At 32.1% G+C, this 17,397-nt stretch overlaps 1 protein-coding gene across 1 annotated transcript; it reads right to left on the bottom strand.

Annotated features, from left to right (window-relative positions):
* Window positions 1-741: 741 nt before the first annotated feature.
* Window positions 742-16,715, bottom strand: LOC127176008 (metal cation symporter ZIP8). Its single transcript, XM_051127410.1, has 8 exons — window positions 16,023-16,715; window positions 15,731-15,890; window positions 14,085-14,254; window positions 13,391-13,513; window positions 12,786-12,920; window positions 9,172-9,361; window positions 8,840-9,024; window positions 742-1,445 (listed from the first exon to the last, which is right to left on the bottom strand). Exons 1-8 carry the CDS (start codon window positions 16,236-16,238, stop codon window positions 1,296-1,298), a joined length of 1,329 nt encoding a protein of 442 aa, XP_050983367.1. The 5' UTR covers window positions 16,239-16,715; the 3' UTR covers window positions 742-1,295.
* Between the last annotated feature and the right edge of the window lie 682 nt (window positions 16,716-17,397).

The following is a 17,397-nucleotide window of genomic DNA, read 5'->3' as shown; positions in this document are numbered from 1 at the left end:
ACATTTACATTTATTTTTTATTTTATGTTGCATTTTGACATTATTCTTATGACAATTAAGCATATTTTTCACCCAAATTCTCATAATTTAGGATTTTTTTTTTTTTTTTTTTTTGGTAATTCCTACTGGTGATTGTCATTAGATCCTCCTTATCCATTATTTTTATTTTTTGTTTAAATTTATTAATCTGCATTAAAGAGAGCACCACATTTACTACAATTCTGAATACTTGACAATATCTTTAAAAAAAGGAAAAGGAAAATAGAAATAATTATATTAAAATATAATTTTAAAACATTTAAGTTTTTTTTTTTTTTTTTTTAGTTGGAATTTGAAATTATTGACATTATTCTTATGAGAATTAAGCATATTTTTCACCCAAATTCTCATAATTTAGTTTGTTTTTTTTGGTGATTCCTACTGGTGATTGTCATTAGATCCTCCTTATCCATTATTATTTTTATTTTTTGTTTACATTTATTACATTTGCATTAAAGAGACTACCACATTTACTACAATTCTGTATAAATACTTGACAATATCTTAAAAATAAAAAAAAATAAAAAACAAACCAAGTAATTATATTTTTCTTTTGATTTTTAGGATGAAATATGAACTTTTTTTGTGAGATTCACTCCATAACTTTGTTCGGTCAAAACTGTTTAAAGTTATTTTACCTCCTTGCGTGATTGAAGTTTTCTGATTACTTGTAAAGTGGGTTAGAATTAATGTTCTGAGATCTATATAGATGTATATTTTTGGAGAGAATATGTTTTTAATTTGATCTGTAAAGATATTGCACTGACTGTACTGTTTTAAAGATGCTTTTAAGTGTACATTGTGTTTAATGAATATTAAATAACTAAATGTATAGATATATCATCAGCTGTATAACAGATGGATGTGTCCAATGGAAAAAAGACATAAATTTGGACTTTTTAATACAGTGGTCTGTCCTTTTTTATTTTGCATGATTTTTGAAGTTCCTATTGTACAAAGTATCATCATTCATATAGCACCAAATGTGATCTGTAAATCACTCCGTGTGCTTTCTTTTCTACAAAACATGATTAGTAAGTCAGTCAGGTATTTACAACAATATAAAAACGACTAGAATTATACATGTTGAGAATAATCAGCAAATCATCTAATTATTTTACACCTAACGATTTTCAAGTTTCCACGGTATAAATGATTTAAAAATAGTATAAAGTAGTATCTTCTCAAATAAATAGTTTAAATGAGAATAGGATCTGGAAAAGGCACAGAAATTAAGGGCGGTATGAAGCGAGGGCTCAGCCCAAGTTAATGTTCCCACCATACAATGTGATGAGAAGAATCAGGGCAAATCCTGTCAGGATTCCTGCATTCTGGATGGCAAAAAAAATGACATCGGCCCTCGTGCTCTTCGCTTGTTCGCTGGCAATCATGTTCATTTCAGGCAGCTAGGTGAGAGAGAGAGAAAAACGAAAGATGGTTAGTATTTGCTCCGTTAACACAGATTTATCTTGTAGCACAGCATCAACAGCACATTCATAATTCATAGCACTGACTTACAGAGATTCCAACTATAAACAAAAAAGCAAAGAAACTGCAATTTTGGTTTAAATGTATGGTTGTAAAGATGTATTTGCAAGACTTAATTGGTCGATCAAGGTAGATCAAGAATCGTTTTAGAATCGGAATCGGATCGTGAAGTGCCTGAAGATTCCCACCCCTAGTGTATTCTGGTTCAAGACAGTTAGGGTATGTTGAAAAACTCCAAACGTATTTTCTCCCTTTGATTTCAAAATCATCCTACAAAGCTGAAGAAGTACCGACCCAATCTTTGCAAAGTGAACATGCAAAGAAGATCAAACACCCTTAACAAAAAAGGTAAAACAGTGATATAGGACGATTTTGAAGTTTAGGGAGAACATGAGATGGGAGTTTTTCGACATACCCTAACTGTCATGAACCGGAAAAAAAGAGTTCAGGAAGAGCAAGACAAGACGAGCGTTTGACATTGAAAAGTATATAAATTGTATCAATTTTATGCCAATAACCGATCGTTTCGCTAGATAAGACCCTTCTTCCTCTGCTGGGATCAAACTGCATTTGGGATCGTTTAGAGCCATTAAAACTGCATTCTGGAAGTTCAAACTCGGGGCACCATATCAGTCCATTATATGGAGAAAAATACTGAAATGTTTTCCTCAAAAAACATAATTTCTTTACGACTGAAGAAAGAAAGACATGAACATCTTGGATGACAAGGAGGTGAGTACATTATCTGTAAATTGTTGTTCTGGAAGTGGACTTCTTCTTTAATAAGGGATGTTTTGTTTTACACAGCAGGTTGTCATATGTAGGTGGCTATTTTGCCTCTAGGTGTCAGTATAGAACCATGATGATTTATTGGGATTTTTAAAAATAAGCAGTACATTCTGACTAAAATGGTAACATGTTTCTTTTTGAGCTCAAATCATTGAAAAAAAAAACAACAACAACAATAACATGCTGTAAGTTAAAATGCTAGCAGTGAATTACTGTTCTGTTCAAACGTTTAAGGGTTGATTATTTATTTTTTTTCCTGCTCAACAAAGCTGCATTTATTTGGTCAAAAATAAAGTAGACAAAACTTTCAAATATTGTGATATTTAAAAATAAGCAATACATTCTGACCAAAATGGTAACACAATGTTCAAATCATGGAAAAAAATCCCAAAAATCCAAAGTTTGCTGTAAGTTAAAATGCTAGCACTAAGTTACTGTTCTGTTTAAAAATTAAAGGGTTTATTTCTTTAAAATGTTTATTATTATTATAATTTATTATTATTATTATTATTATTATTTTATTTTTATTTTTTTATGAAGTCTTTTATGCTCACCAAAGCTGCATTAATTTGATCCAAAATACAGTAATATCTTCAAAATATTGTGATATTTAGAAACATGTAATAAATTCTGAAAAAAAGGTAACAATGTTTCTTATTTAGCACAAATTAAGTTAAAATGTTGTAAGTTAAAATGCCAGCAGTGAATGGACCTTTTTCACATTTCCGGGTTGCTCAAATAGCAAAAGAAAAACTCATACAATAGTGTTTTCACAACTTTCAGAAAAAGGAAGAAAAAAAAAGTGAGAGAGACTGATAACGGCAGTCAGAAGAGATAATGTCAAATTTACCGTCCCTCCTATAGATGCCGCATGGACACACCCTCGCAGTACCGTTAACTAGTTTTTATGTAATTTGATACAAAGGTAATATAATACAAATCATAGTGTTATAAGTGCACACAACTTTTGTTTGGTCAAAAAATACAGTAAAAACTTTATCATATTATGATAATTAAAAATGAGCAATAAATTCTGCAAAAAATGTAAAATAATGTTTCTTATTTAGCACAAAACATGAGGGGAAAAATCCCTAAATGCTGTAAGTTAAAATGCTAGCAGTAAATGGACCTTTTACACATGTCCGGGTTTCTCAGCAGTGGAAGTCGTCATAGTTTGGTAAACTTCAAGAGAAATTAATGAGAGAGTACCACAAGCATATTTTTTGCATATTGTTACTTTAAAAAAAACAAACTGAAACTGATAATGGCATTGAGAAGAGATCATCTCAAATTTACCGTCCCTCCTATAGACGCTGCATTGGAAACACCCTCGCATTAGCGTTAACTAGATTTTTTGTAATTTGATGCAAAGGTGATGGAATACAAAGTATAGTGTTATAAATGCACATACATTAAACAAAAATCTAAATATAAAAAACTTTTAAGGATTACAATGCTGATGACTGTTGAAACGTCATCACAGTCTTGTGAAAAGGGTTTATTACTGTTCGTTCAAAAATTTAAAGGTAGATTTTTTTATGTTAAAAAAGTGTTTTATGCTTAACAAAGCTGCAATTATTTGATTAAAAATATAGTAAAAACTTACCAATATTGTGATATTATTAAAATAAGCAATACATTCTGACAAAAGTAGTAACATTAACATTTCTTATTTAGCTCAAATCATGAAAAAAAACTAAATTTTGTAAGTTTAAATTAAAGGGTTTATTTCTTTAAGAAGTTTTTTAAAAAGTCTTTTATGCTCACCAAAGCTGTATTTATTTGATCAAAAATACAGTGAAAACGTTCAAATATTGTGATATTTAAAAATAAGCAATAAGTTCTGACAAAAATGTTAAACTGATGTCTCTTATTTAGCTCCAATCATACAAAAAAAACATAAATGCTGTAAGTTAAAATGCTAGAATTGAATTACTTGTTTCATTGAAGTTTTTAAAAAATGGTTTTATGCTCACCAAAGCATTTATTTGGTCAAAAATGCAGCAAAAAGTTAAAATATTGTTATATTTAAAAAAAGGAATACATTTTGACAAAAATCTCAAAAAAAGCTCAAATCTCAAGGAAAAAAAAACCCTAAATGCTCTACGTTAAAATGCTAGCAGTGAATGGACTTTTTTCACATTTCCAAGTTTCTCAGCAGCAGCAGTCGTCATAGTTGGGTAAACTTCAATAGAAATTAATGGCAGAGTACCACAAATATATTTTTGCATTCCCATTTGCTCAAATAGCAAAAGAAAAAAGAAAAAAAAAAACTGAGAGAGACTGATAACGGCAGTCAGAAGAGATAATCTCAAATTTACGTCCCTCCTATAGATGCTGCATTGGAAACACCCTCGCATTAGCGTTAACTAGTTTTTTTTGTAATTTGATGCAAAGGTGATGGAATACAAATAATAGTGTTATAAATGCACATGGGTCATTCCACGAAATGCCTTTTCCACTTGTAAAAATTAAGAAATAAAATGTTTAATCAATATTTTTAAAATATCCAGGAAATGAAGACAGCTTAAAATGTCAAGAAATTGTATTGTGCCATCTCAGGCTATTTAATTTATTATTTTATGACTATTTTTCTACCTCATGTTTTGGTATTTTTGTCAACCCTGTTACCGACACAAGTGTTACTAGATACTATAGTTTAATTAAAACACATGCCACTGAATGATTCAGGCATTAGCTCAATAATATATCGAGGGGGGCCTTTAAAATGTTTGAATTTTACAAAGGCAGTCTTTAAAAATAGTGTCAAACATAATCAATGTCATCCCTGTTACCCACGTCAAAACATGCTACTCTGAAAAGTAACAGGTTTGACAATTTCAAACTAATTTGCCAATTGCTAGCCAATAGTGAAGTGCACAAAAGCACATACACTTTGAAATTATTTTACTTGTAGATACTGATTATATTAAACGTAAGAAATAATTGTTTCAATTTACATTTTAAAAATGGTAACGGGATTGACATTACAGTGAAACCTCATAAATCATCAAAAATAAAACATTATAGAGGAGTGAGAGAAACATGCTTGCGTTTTAAGTGTTGGAATCCTGGTTGAGAGATGATGTAGACTCCTAAAAATAATGTCACTTGAATGTACATTATTTTATTTTATTTTAAGAGTTTTTTGATGAGGGTAACAGGGCTGACATGAAATCAAAGGACATATTTATATATATATATATATATATAATTTTTTTTTTTTGCATACTATGCATACTAATGTGAGAAACATTGTTTAACAATGAGACTATATTTAGAACAATATGCAAATGTGATTTTAATATCATTTCGCCTTCATTTTGCAAATTTAAGGTCCTGCTGAAAAAGAAAAATCATAGTGAGGGACAGGTCAGAAACCTTATCCTTACCAGCATAAATAAATGCTATTTAAATTTTTTAAAATAATATTTAATTGACTTTTTTTATTTAATATTGCTGAAAGCATACATAGTACATTTATTTGTTGTTATATTAAATCTATGTTGATTTATTTATTATTTTTTTAGGGACGCAAAAGGCACCGATTTCGTGGAATGACCCACATACGCATCATCACAGTCTTGTGAAAAGGGTTCATTACTGCCCGGTTTAAAAGTTTAAAGGTTGATTTTTAAAAAAAAAAAAAAAAGTATTTTATGCTCAACAAAGCTGAATTTATTTGGTCAAAAATACCGTAAAAACTTTCAAATACTGTGATATTTAAAATAAGCAATGCATTTTTGACAAAAATGGTAACTTAATGTTTCTTTTTGAGCTCAAGTCATAGGAAAAAACATCTAAGTGCTGCAAGTTAAAGTACTAGCACTGAATTACTGTTCTGTTCAAAAATTATAGGGTTTGTTTCTTTAAAATGTTTTTTTTAAGTCTTTTATGCTCACCAAAGCTGCATTTATTTGATCAAAAATACAGTAAAAACTTTCAAATATTGTGAAATTTAAAAATAAGCAAATTCTGACAAAAATTGTAACATAATATTTCTTTTTTAACTCATGGGAAAAAAATCCCTAAATGCTGAAATGCTAGCAGTGAATAGACCTTTTTCATATTTCCGTGTTTCTCAGCAGTGGAAGTCATCACTGTTGAGTAAACTTCAAGAGAAATTAATGAGAGAGTACCACAAATATATTTTTGCATTCCCATTTGCTCAAATAGCAAAAGAAAAACTTCACAATAGTGTTTCCACACCTTCAAAAAAAAGGAAAAAACTGAGAGAGACTGATAACAGCAGTCAGAAGAGATAATCTCAAATTTACCGTCCCTCCTATAGACGCTGCATTGGAAACACCCTCGCATTGGCGTCAACTAGTTTTTTTGTAATTTGATGCAGAGGTGATATAATACAAATGATAGTGTTAGAAATGCACATACATTTTTAAAAAATAAAATCTAAAAAACTTCAGAGGATTTACAATACAGATGACCACTGAAACACATCATCACTGTCTTGTGAAAAGGGTCCATTACTGCTTTGTTCAAAAATATTTTAATTGTTTAAGTATTTTCTGCTGAACAAATCTGCATTTATTTGATAGAAAATACAGTAATATAGTGATATTATTAAAATAAGCAATAAACATATTATGTTAACATAATGTTTCTTATTTAGCTTAAATCATGAAAAAACCCTAAATTTTGTAAATTGAAATGCTAGCACTGAATTACTGTTCTGTTCAAAAGTTAAAGTTTTTTTTTAAGTGTTCAACTAAAGCTGCATTTATTTAAACAAAAATACAGTAAACACTTTGTTTACTATTTTAACATGTTTAAAAATAGAATTTATTTCTGTAATGGCAAAGCAGTTATTACTCCAGTCTTTAGTATCACATGATCCTTCAGAAATCATTCTAATATTCTGATTTGAAACACTTGTGAATGTTGAAAACAGTTGTGCTGCTTAATATTTTTTGTAGGATTTTCAGAAAAGAAAAAGAAAATGCAAAAAAAATAAAATAAAATCTTAATGAGTATTTTTGTGTTTTTTCCAGTGCAAATGTCTAGAAATTCTTCAATTTAGACATAGTTACTTGAGAAGCAAAATAACTAAATATTAAGTCTTGTTTTCTGAAAAAAATTTTCTGGTGCCCCAAACTTCCAAAATGTAATTTAAATTCCACTTCAAAGGGCTCTAAACGATCCCAGCCGAGGAAGAAGGGTCTTATCTAGCGAAACGATCTGTCATTTTTTTCTGAAAATAAAAATTTGTATACTTTTTAAGCACAAAAGCTCATGTAGGACAGGCTCTGGGATGCGCGTCCACGACGCTCTGAATTAGTAATGGGTTGTTCTTGAACGATTCTTTCATTTTGAACGAATCTTTAATGTGACTCGGGAAGAACGAGTCGTCTCGGGGAGTGATTCGTTCAGTTGCACATGCGCAACATCCTATTAGATTCTGTACTGGAATTAGTTCACCTGTTTCGAGTCTTCGGGTTTTTCAAGTTGTTCGTTCTTCTTATGGGGCTGTCAGGTGATGAACGAACGACTTAAACTTGAAAATTTGTCAGATAAGATGTGAGGTGAGCTAATCATAGACTAAAAACCCAGGTAAACAATGAATTAATCTTTTCTGTTTCTTATAGCATTATAGTTTTGTCTTGTTTGTAATGTGATCAACGTTTGAGTAAGCAGTAGATGTATTAGGGAAGTAACACGTAACATTTTAATTATATTTTGCTAAAATGAACGAAATGACTCAAAAAAAGATTTGTTCATTTTGCTGAACGAGACTCAAAGGTCCGAGTCGGTAAAATGATCCGAACTTCCCATCACTACTATGAATCAGGTGTAAGTTTATCATCTGTGTACTATGGCGAAAAACTCCATCTTATTTTCTCCTACAACTTGAGAGGACGACGTCGTTGTACCTTTTTGTTTGTAAACAGCATTTACAAACCTACTTGCACTTTCTTAGTCTTTGCGCGGTCGCTTTGTAAACACTGGTTCTGTGGTTCCACCTACATTCCGTGCAAACTTTCGCCGTGATTCAACAGTACGTAGCGTCGTGGACGCACATCCCAGAGCCTGTGCTACATGAGAGTTTGTGCTTAAAACGTATAAAAAATGTTATTTTCAGAGAAAAATGACCAATCGTTTCGCTAGATAAGACCCTTCTTTAGAGTCCTTTGAAGCTGCATTTAAACTGCATTTTGGAAGTTCAAAATCAGGGCACCAATGTCCATTATATGGAGAAAAATCCTGAAATGTCTTCCTCAAAAACCATAATTTCTTCACGACTGACGACAGAAAGACATAAACATCTTGGATGACAAGGGGGTGAGTAAATTATTTGTGAATTGTTGACCTGGACTGGACTTCTCCTTTAAGACTGTCTTATTTATTTGTACAGGAAAGCAGCCAAGAAAATATTTTTTGCAGTGTTGAAATAGAAATCTTTTCTAACATTAAAAATGTATTTACTGTCAGTTTTGACAATTTAATCTGTTCTTAATCTGTCTGTTTCATGATGAATGTGATGTTATGTGACCCATACTGTTCTTACCATATCAGCCAAGGAGATGTAAAGAAACATGCCACCAGCGAAGGCAAAGATGATACTGGGGGCAAAAGCGCTACCCAACAAGATACCCAGGACCAGGCCCACATAGCAGGACATAGCAGACAGCAGGTTAAAGAAGATGGCCTGTGGAACGCTCAACCCTGCGTTCAGCAGGATAATGAAGTCGCCTACAGGGGGAGACAGAAAACAAATATGCTTCACATCTGTGTTTCACTCTTCACTTTTAGTAAAGGTCAACATTCAAAGGGCAATAGTCATAGAGGTGGTTTGTCATATGGACAACAGTTGAGTAAAAGAGCCAGTATTTCTCTTACCCAGCTCATGAGGGAATTCCTCACAGACGATAGCGATAGAAGTGCTAAAGCCGCTGAGAATAGACACGGTGAACGAGGCGCCGATGGCCAGTCCGTCAATGAAGTTGTGTAGAGCATCGCTGAGGGAAATCATCCATGCCACTGTCTTCACACTGGCCAGCCGTCTTCCTCTGAGCCATCTGCAAGACCCCTGCAACGACGTTCACATCTACATTAAAGCCTCATTTCCTATTAACAACATTACTGTACCCTCTTGAGCTTCAACCCTAGGTTCATATTTCAAATACTATTTACTTTTAGCCCCAAGGTCTAACTTTTTGTATTGTTTCAGGGTCAAAATGCATGGTGCTCGTGATGTAGGTCAAAGCTCAGAAGACAATCTTGTTTCTGCTGGCAGCTGTGACAGATGAAAGCAAACACAGCTGTGTGTGTCTCTACAGCTGGACTGTAAGTTGCACTGACCTGTACACTATGAACTTCTTAATTCTTTACCAAAAACTGCTTTTTAAAACACTCCAGTCATGTTGTCTTAAATGCTAATGGAAGCTGATTGGGGGTTTTCAACTTCAACTCTATTTGATCTTGCTGAAGGAGAACTGTTATCACATGACCTGAGAATCTGGTTTAACCATTGACTGCAGTCTGCTGTTACACTTAATAGGGTAATAGCCTTGTTGTCATGACAAATAATTAGTATTTATCTATATTTGATAATGACACCTTAGAGTAATCTAAAATTGCTTACTGTTGCGATAATCAAACAGTCTTTATAGATGTCATAAAAATTAGAGGTGTTTACTAAACAAAGCATCATTGATATAATTGCTTATATGTGACCCTCGACCACAAAAACATTTATAAAGGTCAGTTTTTTGAAATTGAGATTTACAGCATGTATGGTTTGTTAGAATAGGACAATATTTGGCCGAGATATAACTATTTGAAAATGTGAAATCTGAGGGTGCAAAAAAATCAAAATATTGAGAAAATCACCTTTAAAGATGTCCTAATGAAGTTCTTAGCAATACATATTACTAATCAAACAATTAAGTATGACATATGTACAGTAGAAAATTTACAGAATATCTTAAAGGAACATGATCTTTACTTAATATTCGAATGATTTTTGGCATAAAAGAAAAATCGATAATTTTGACCCATACCTGTGCTACTTCTGACTTGTTTTGTGGTCCAGGGTCACATATGGGGGTTTAAGCAAATCTATAACAAAATCTAACTATTGTAGGGCCCTATGAAATCTGTTTTTTTCCCCCTAATTCTGTTTTTCTGTTTTAATTTTTTTAGACTCTGTTTTAATGGTTAAATTTAATCAATCAAAAAGAATGTCTAATTAATCGAAATCCTGAAACTTACACAATTTAACAGCAATTAATTAAAATTTTAACAAAAAATTACATTTTTAAGGCCCTATGAAATACATTTTATTTTTCCCCAAGTTTAGTTTGATTTCTACCAAATTCTGTTTTCCAATAATTTTCTGAATTTCATTTTAATGGTTTCATTAAATTTTAATAATCAAAAGCATCACTAAATAATAGATTTTTATAAAAATTAGTTTATAGCTTTTTTCATTAATACTCTGTTTTGTATTTACATTTTTCTGGTAAATATTTGTTTTTTCTGGTAAATATTCCTTAAATAATGTTTTAATAATATTTTTATTACTACTAGTAGTACTATCATTACATTAAGTAATATATTTCTGTCACAGTTTCTTCAAGTTAAACCAAACTTTTATTTTGACAGGTTTCTGTGAAGATCTTTAAGTTTCTGTTTGTATATGCTATTATGATAGTTTTGGTTTTTCTCAAAGGAAACGATAAAACTGCTCATGAAGTGACTCTCAGAGCAGTTTTAGAGATTATGTTCACGTGTACATGTATATTGAGGCAGCAGAGGCTGAAAACACAGCAAGCGTCACACGTGCTTCAGTATGTGTGTAGTAAACAAAACTGCGCCTCTGTGCCATTCGTTCACACAGAGACATGCAGAACAATTGAGATTCATATTTAAACACTAATCCACAGACAGGAATGTTACCTCAAATCATGTGGCTTGTTGAGAAGAGGGGTGCACAAAAGTAAACACAGAATCCCACAGACTTACATTCAGTGAGCTTCCTAAGCCCTTTACAGAGAGCAGACTATCATAGAGACTTGACAAGCTGGGCTTTTTAAGAGCATGCAACCACCCAAAACACCTTAGCAACCGCAAAGCAATTGCTTGGCATCTTGTTTTTGAATGGACAAGCACCAGAGAAAATGTAAAAACTGGTTTTACTACAAGAAGTTCACAATTTCTTCAACTAGTTTTAGCTTTATTTCAACTGGGAATAACTGGCTAATTTATATTTATATTTATATTTATTTATGTTTATATTATTAACTACCCTTCAAAAGTTTGGGGTTGGTAAAATGTTTTGATCTATAAGATGTTTTTGAAAGAAGTCTCTTAGGTTTACCATGCTTGCATTTATTTTCTAAAATATAGTAAAATAGTAATAGTGTGAAATATTTTCACAATTTTAAATGTTTTATATTTTCCTTTTTAATGTATAGTTGAGGTCAAAAGTTTAAATCCCCCTTTCAGAATGTGCTAAATTTTCTTTAGCCTCTGAAGGGCAGTACAAAATAAAAAAAAATACAATACTTAGGCAAAACAAGAAAAATGTACACATCTCCATTCTGTTTTCACCCCTCGGCTCTTAATGCATGTTTTTTCCTTTTGATGCATCAGCGAGCGTTTGAACCTTCTATAATAGTTACAATTGACTCCCTCAGTTGTCCTCAGTGTGAAAAGATTGATCAAAAAAATCACACAGTCATTATTGGAAAGGGTTCAAATACACAAAAATGCAGGAAAACCAAATAATTTGTGGGATCTGAAGGATTTTTTCTGAAGGAAAAACACAGCTGTGGATCATTCATGTAACAACATAGTATTAAAAATCAAGGGGATGTAAACTTTTGAACAGGGTCATTATTAAAAATTCAGCTATTATTTATTCTTGTGGACTATATGTAAACATCTTTTAAGTGAAATATCTTATTTAGGTCAGTACTAAATAAGCAGTAACATGCATTTTGTATGATCCCTGTTATTTTGATAAAATATTTAACATTTTGCAAATTCTGAAACGGGGATGTAAAGTTTTGACCTCAACTATATTTTAAAATATCATTTATTCCTGTGATGCATGATTCTTCAGAAATCATTCTATGCTGATCTGCTGCTATCAAATTTTAAAACGGTTGTGCTGCTATTTTGGTGCTGTAATATTTCTGCTGTTATATTTTTGTGGTTACGGTGATACATTTTTTATTTCTTAGATTTTCTTTATATTATACTTACTTGGATTAGTAAGCAACCATCTAGTACACACTAGCAGAAAATTTATGCAGAAAATGTAAAAATGTAGTTTTACTACAATTTCAAGTTTTAGCTTCACTACATGGGGGAATAAATGAGTATTGTTTTTCTTTTCCAAACTGTTTGCTATTTTTATACTGTTTGTGTAACTTACGGCTATATTTAGGCCATTCGCATGTCTCTTGGCATTATGTGTAGTTTTTGTGAGATCTGGCCAGTTGTACCTGCTCCGCTGGAAGGTCTGAGGTTATGCTGGCTTTGTCGCCACTGTTAAAGTTGAATTCAGAGTCCACCGTATTGATGACGCCGTTCTGCTGGACGCTCTCTGGGGGCTGAAAGTGACTGTGACCGTGGCCATGCTGAAAGCAAATCATATGATTACTGTATGTACATCTTAATATACGACATATCTGTCATTACCCAAAAGGAAGCTCTGCTGTTTATTTGCAGTTAATTGCAATTACATATGGTTATGGCGTATGAGATAATATACAGTCAACAGTTCATTATCACAAAATAAACTTTTTATCATCTTGAAAAAGCTGTTTCAGTGATAACCAGCTGACTGTGCACGATCCTGCTCATTTTGCAACTACTGTATTTATCGTATAGTATCAGATGTGTTATATTGGTTTGAGTATAAATATTTAATTACATATGAAACAGACTGCAAAGTGAAATATTTGACAGCAAAATGCTGTGACTGATCAATCAGAATCAAGTATTCTAGCCATGTAATTATGTATTTTATTACTGTTGATGAGTTTACAATTATATCAAAACAAAATTGCACAAATTAAGCTCTTATACACCATTCAGATGAACCCACCTTATGGTCTGGTTTCAGGACTATCCTGAGGATTTTTTCTGTGACGTACAGCGCGTAGAATCCACCAAAGATCCCAACAGCTTTGGAAACGTAACCGTCCGAATTTGGGTCAAACCCGAAGGCCTGTTCAGTTAGAGGTATTAATCATTTAATTGTGTCTTTGAGCAAGTTAAACTAGATATCCAGAGTTCCCTGTGTACACATACACTTTATTAGTTCAAGTTAAACAGCAAACCCAAAATAAATATTACAACATATAATCATTGCAAAACAAACTTGACGTCATGCAACGATCATGTCATCACATATCAAGAAACATCTGCAACATTTGCAATCTTCTGAAAAATAAAAATGAATGAATGAGTCCAGTTCAAAGAGCATTTTGCATTTTACTACAATGCAATCACTTTAAACATAAATAATCTGCATCAGCATCATGCTCCTGATAAAAAGGCAGTTAAAGATGTAAAATGGTAGCTTGTCAGTTGGAAGTTGATTTCAGTGTTTCTATGAAGCAAGAATGAACCAGTCTAGGTGACTGGGTTCATAATCACGTTGTGCCACTAGTGTGACCTTCAACAGTCTCTTAGAGGACTGTCCTTAAACTGACCTAAATGACTCGGAGAAAGCACAGAAAGGGAGCTAATGCAAACTATGTGAATGGCGTAAAGTGAGAAATGGAAAATCATTTTACCTCAGGTATAAGTTGGAGAGCAGCATTGGAGAAGAGAGTGCCAACAGCTAGACCAATGAAGTAGGTGAGCACTTTGGGGAAGTAGGGCTTTTTAGTTACAGGAATGAGAGTCAAACCCAGCAGTGAGGCCAGATTAATGATGGTAACAGCCAAGAAGCCAAATCCCCATACTGTGTGCAGAAAGAACAGGGAAAGCTCACACAGTTAAACTTAGGCATAGGGAAATTTTTGTTTTGCATAAAAAAAATATATATTTTTGCTTTGTAACATTATTTTTAAGAGAACAAACCATAATTGTCTGTAACTGCCAATATTCTCAACTACTTTCATTGCTGAATTAAAAATAGCGAAAAAAAAATATTTTGACATTGACATTTTATTACTTGAAAGCAGTATTTTTTCTCTATTATAGTAAAAGACTGTACTGTTTTGCATTGAGATCATTGAAATAATATTGTAGTTTTATTTATTTATTTATTATTTATTTATTTTCATCATCATTTTCAGTATTTTTTTTTTTTTTATGTTTTTTAAAATTTGTTATTCATTTTTTGTTTTGGTATGTCCATATAGTTTTTAATCGTTTTTATTTCTGATTTAGTTTGAATTATTTTTGTACATTGTAATTATACAACTAAATGAAAATGATTACATTTTGTCTTGACAACTAACTAAAAAAATGGTTTAATGGTTTTAGTTTTAGTTCAACCATTGTAACTCTCCATGAGAGGTTGTTTTTTTCATACTTTTTTTGGACAATTAAACTCACTTGTCATTATTCTTAATGGGGAATTCCATTACTATAATACAGTACATTTTTTCTTGCATATTAAAAAATTCAATTATTTAAATAGTTTTTTTTTTTTTTCTTTGTGACATTATTTTTAAACCAATTAAACACAATTGGGTATAATTGCTAATATTCTCAACTGTGATTTTCATTACTGTAATACAGTGTATTATTATTGTATATTATATATTTTATAATTTTATACAGTACAAATATATTTTTTTCATCAAGTTACATGCAATTTTGCATAAGGAGTGATTTTTGTTTTGTGACATTATATTTGAAGATATGACCAGCACTAATTTAAATAATTTTATTTTTTTTGTCTTCTGAGATTGTTTTGCATCAATTTGATGAGATGTTTTGCATAAAGAAAAAATATTGCTTTGTAGCATTATTATTGAGACAATTAAACAAGTGAACTTCCATTATTCTCAGCTGTGAGAATAATCCTTACAGTTTCATTACTGTAATACAGTATTTGGTTGCTATTATAATAATGAAATACTATTTTAATGTTTAGGCTAAATAAACATAAAATCAGTACAAAAATACTACTAATACAAAAAAAAAATAATAATAATTTAAACTTTTTTTCATTTGAGATTTGCTTTGAGATTAATAATTACTTTAATTACCACAGTGAATTAATATAAAGTATCCAATATTCCATATATAATTTATATAGCCTGTAACTTATTTCAAGATAGCAAACCTCCTGTCATTCTCTGCTGTTTTTACACTGAGAGGATACAAAATCTAAATGCATGCTGTTTTGGAGAAAAATGTCTTTGACTATGCTTACTATAGACTTGGAAAGTTCAGATATTAAGTTTTTCAGCTAATGAAGACTCACCACGAGCATTAGGTTCATTGTGCCCCGGAGGTTCATTTGAACAGGGTGGCAGCACAGCTTGGTTGAGAAGAGCCGGGCAGACCGTAACCAGATGTTCCTCTGTCAGATGAGATAAATTCTGAAGTCCATAGTGCCCCAGAATATCTACACCAGACACACACTGATAAACAGGGACACAGATCAATGAAATAAGGTTGAGAATGAGCAAACAAGTCCAATTTTACAAGTTTGCTCTCAAATGCCTAAAATATAAAACGTCAAGTATTATTTCCAAGTTTAGTAACTAGTTTACCTGAGCATGCAGAGGAATGTTCGGATCCAATTTGTCATGCACAATTGTGTCCAATAAACTGTTAATGCTATTGAGATCCAGTGAGCCGTTTTCTCCGTAAACAGCTACAATATCCTTGACGAAAACCTGTTGCAGAGAGCTGGCTCTTAATCCTGAGATTACTGTTATTAGAAAGCCTGTGAGCACATGAGCAAAAGATTTGGGAATGCCTGCCATGCTTACAGACCCCACGTTTCAGTCTGAAGCGACCCGAATGAGGCAAAAGCAGCGAGGGTTTTAATCGCGCAGTGTGGAGATTATTATCCGGGGAGCGGCGAGCGACTCCAGAGGACTCAATCTAACACAACAGAGCAGCAGGCAAAGCTGCATTTTAAGAATAAAGATAAGAACTATTAAAAGAGTTAATTATTTCTTCACTATTAGTAGGTATCCTCGGTGACCTGACCAATATGTCGCGCCTCCACTTGGCACCCAGCCAAGCATGATAAATTCCGCTTGTTTCACCCACAAACAAACTGGTACTCAGTAGCCTACTGCGGTCAAAACATCTTGACTGTAATCCAACAGAAGTGGCTCCAAAACAGTCCAGTTGGTGTGAGGTTGAAGTTAATTTACACTAAAGTAATATTTACATTTAATACAGGCAAAATGATCAACTAGTTAGTTAACTGTGAAGAGCGTGTGAATAAAAACGCCTTGCTTAATTTATAACTAGCAAACATTGCATAATATATTGATGTGGGCGGGGCATGGGCGGAGCCTGCATGTAATTACATTGCTATTCTGTGTGGATTTATTTTACTCATTTCCAATTGCGCTGACAATAATTGGACATGTTCACAAATGAACAGACCAATTATCAGTAGGGGCACTTTTGACTACCTGAATCTTAATAAATAAAATAAATGAAGTGGTTTATTACATGCCCATTCTGTCCATTTTAACCTTTCAACACTAGCATAATGCTATTAAAGAGTATATGTTGTAAATATTTCATTAAAGAGACACAATTAAAATTATATCCGTTAACACTGTTTACTTTTTAGACCATTTTTTTTAAAAATCATCTCAGAGGACAGAAAAGTTGCGCTTATTCAAGTAGCATTGTTTGAAATGTTTAATTGTGTTATTAAACCAAAGTCACACTACCAGTCAAAAGTTTTTAATGTTTTTTAAGAATTCGCTTCTGATCACAAAGTCTGCGTTTGATCCAAAATACAGCAAAAGCAGTAATATTTTTTATTATTTAAAATAACTGCTTTCTATTTGAATATATTTTAAAATGTAATTTATTCCTGTAATCAAAGCTGCATTTTCAGCATCATTACTCCAGTCTTCAGTATCACAAGATGCTTCAGAAATCATTCTAGTATGC

The sequence above is a fragment of the Labeo rohita genome, chromosome 14 (assembly GCF_022985175.1).
Source record: "Labeo rohita strain BAU-BD-2019 chromosome 14, IGBB_LRoh.1.0, whole genome shotgun sequence".
Classification (NCBI taxonomy): domain Eukaryota; kingdom Metazoa; phylum Chordata; class Actinopteri; order Cypriniformes; family Cyprinidae; genus Labeo; species Labeo rohita.
Note: the sequence above shows the minus strand (reverse complement) of the source record. Positions and strands in the feature narration are given on the sequence as shown.

What these genes read in the sequence shown, in the direction of transcription:
- LOC127176008 (XM_051127410.1), bottom strand. Translation starts at nt 16,238, where the DNA reads ATGGCAGGCATTCCCAAATCTTTTGCTCATGTGCTCACAGGCTTTCTA. An exon ending in ACATTCCTCTGCATGCTCAG is followed by an intron (nt 15,891 to 16,022) that starts GTAAACTAGTTA and finishes CCTGTTTATCAG; the next exon opens with TGTGTGTCTGGTGTAGATAT. An exon ending in CAGACCTTCCAGCGGAGCAG is followed by an intron (nt 9,362 to 12,785) that starts GTACAACTGGCC and finishes ACGTCGTTGCAG; the next exon opens with GGGTCTTGCAGATGGCTCAG.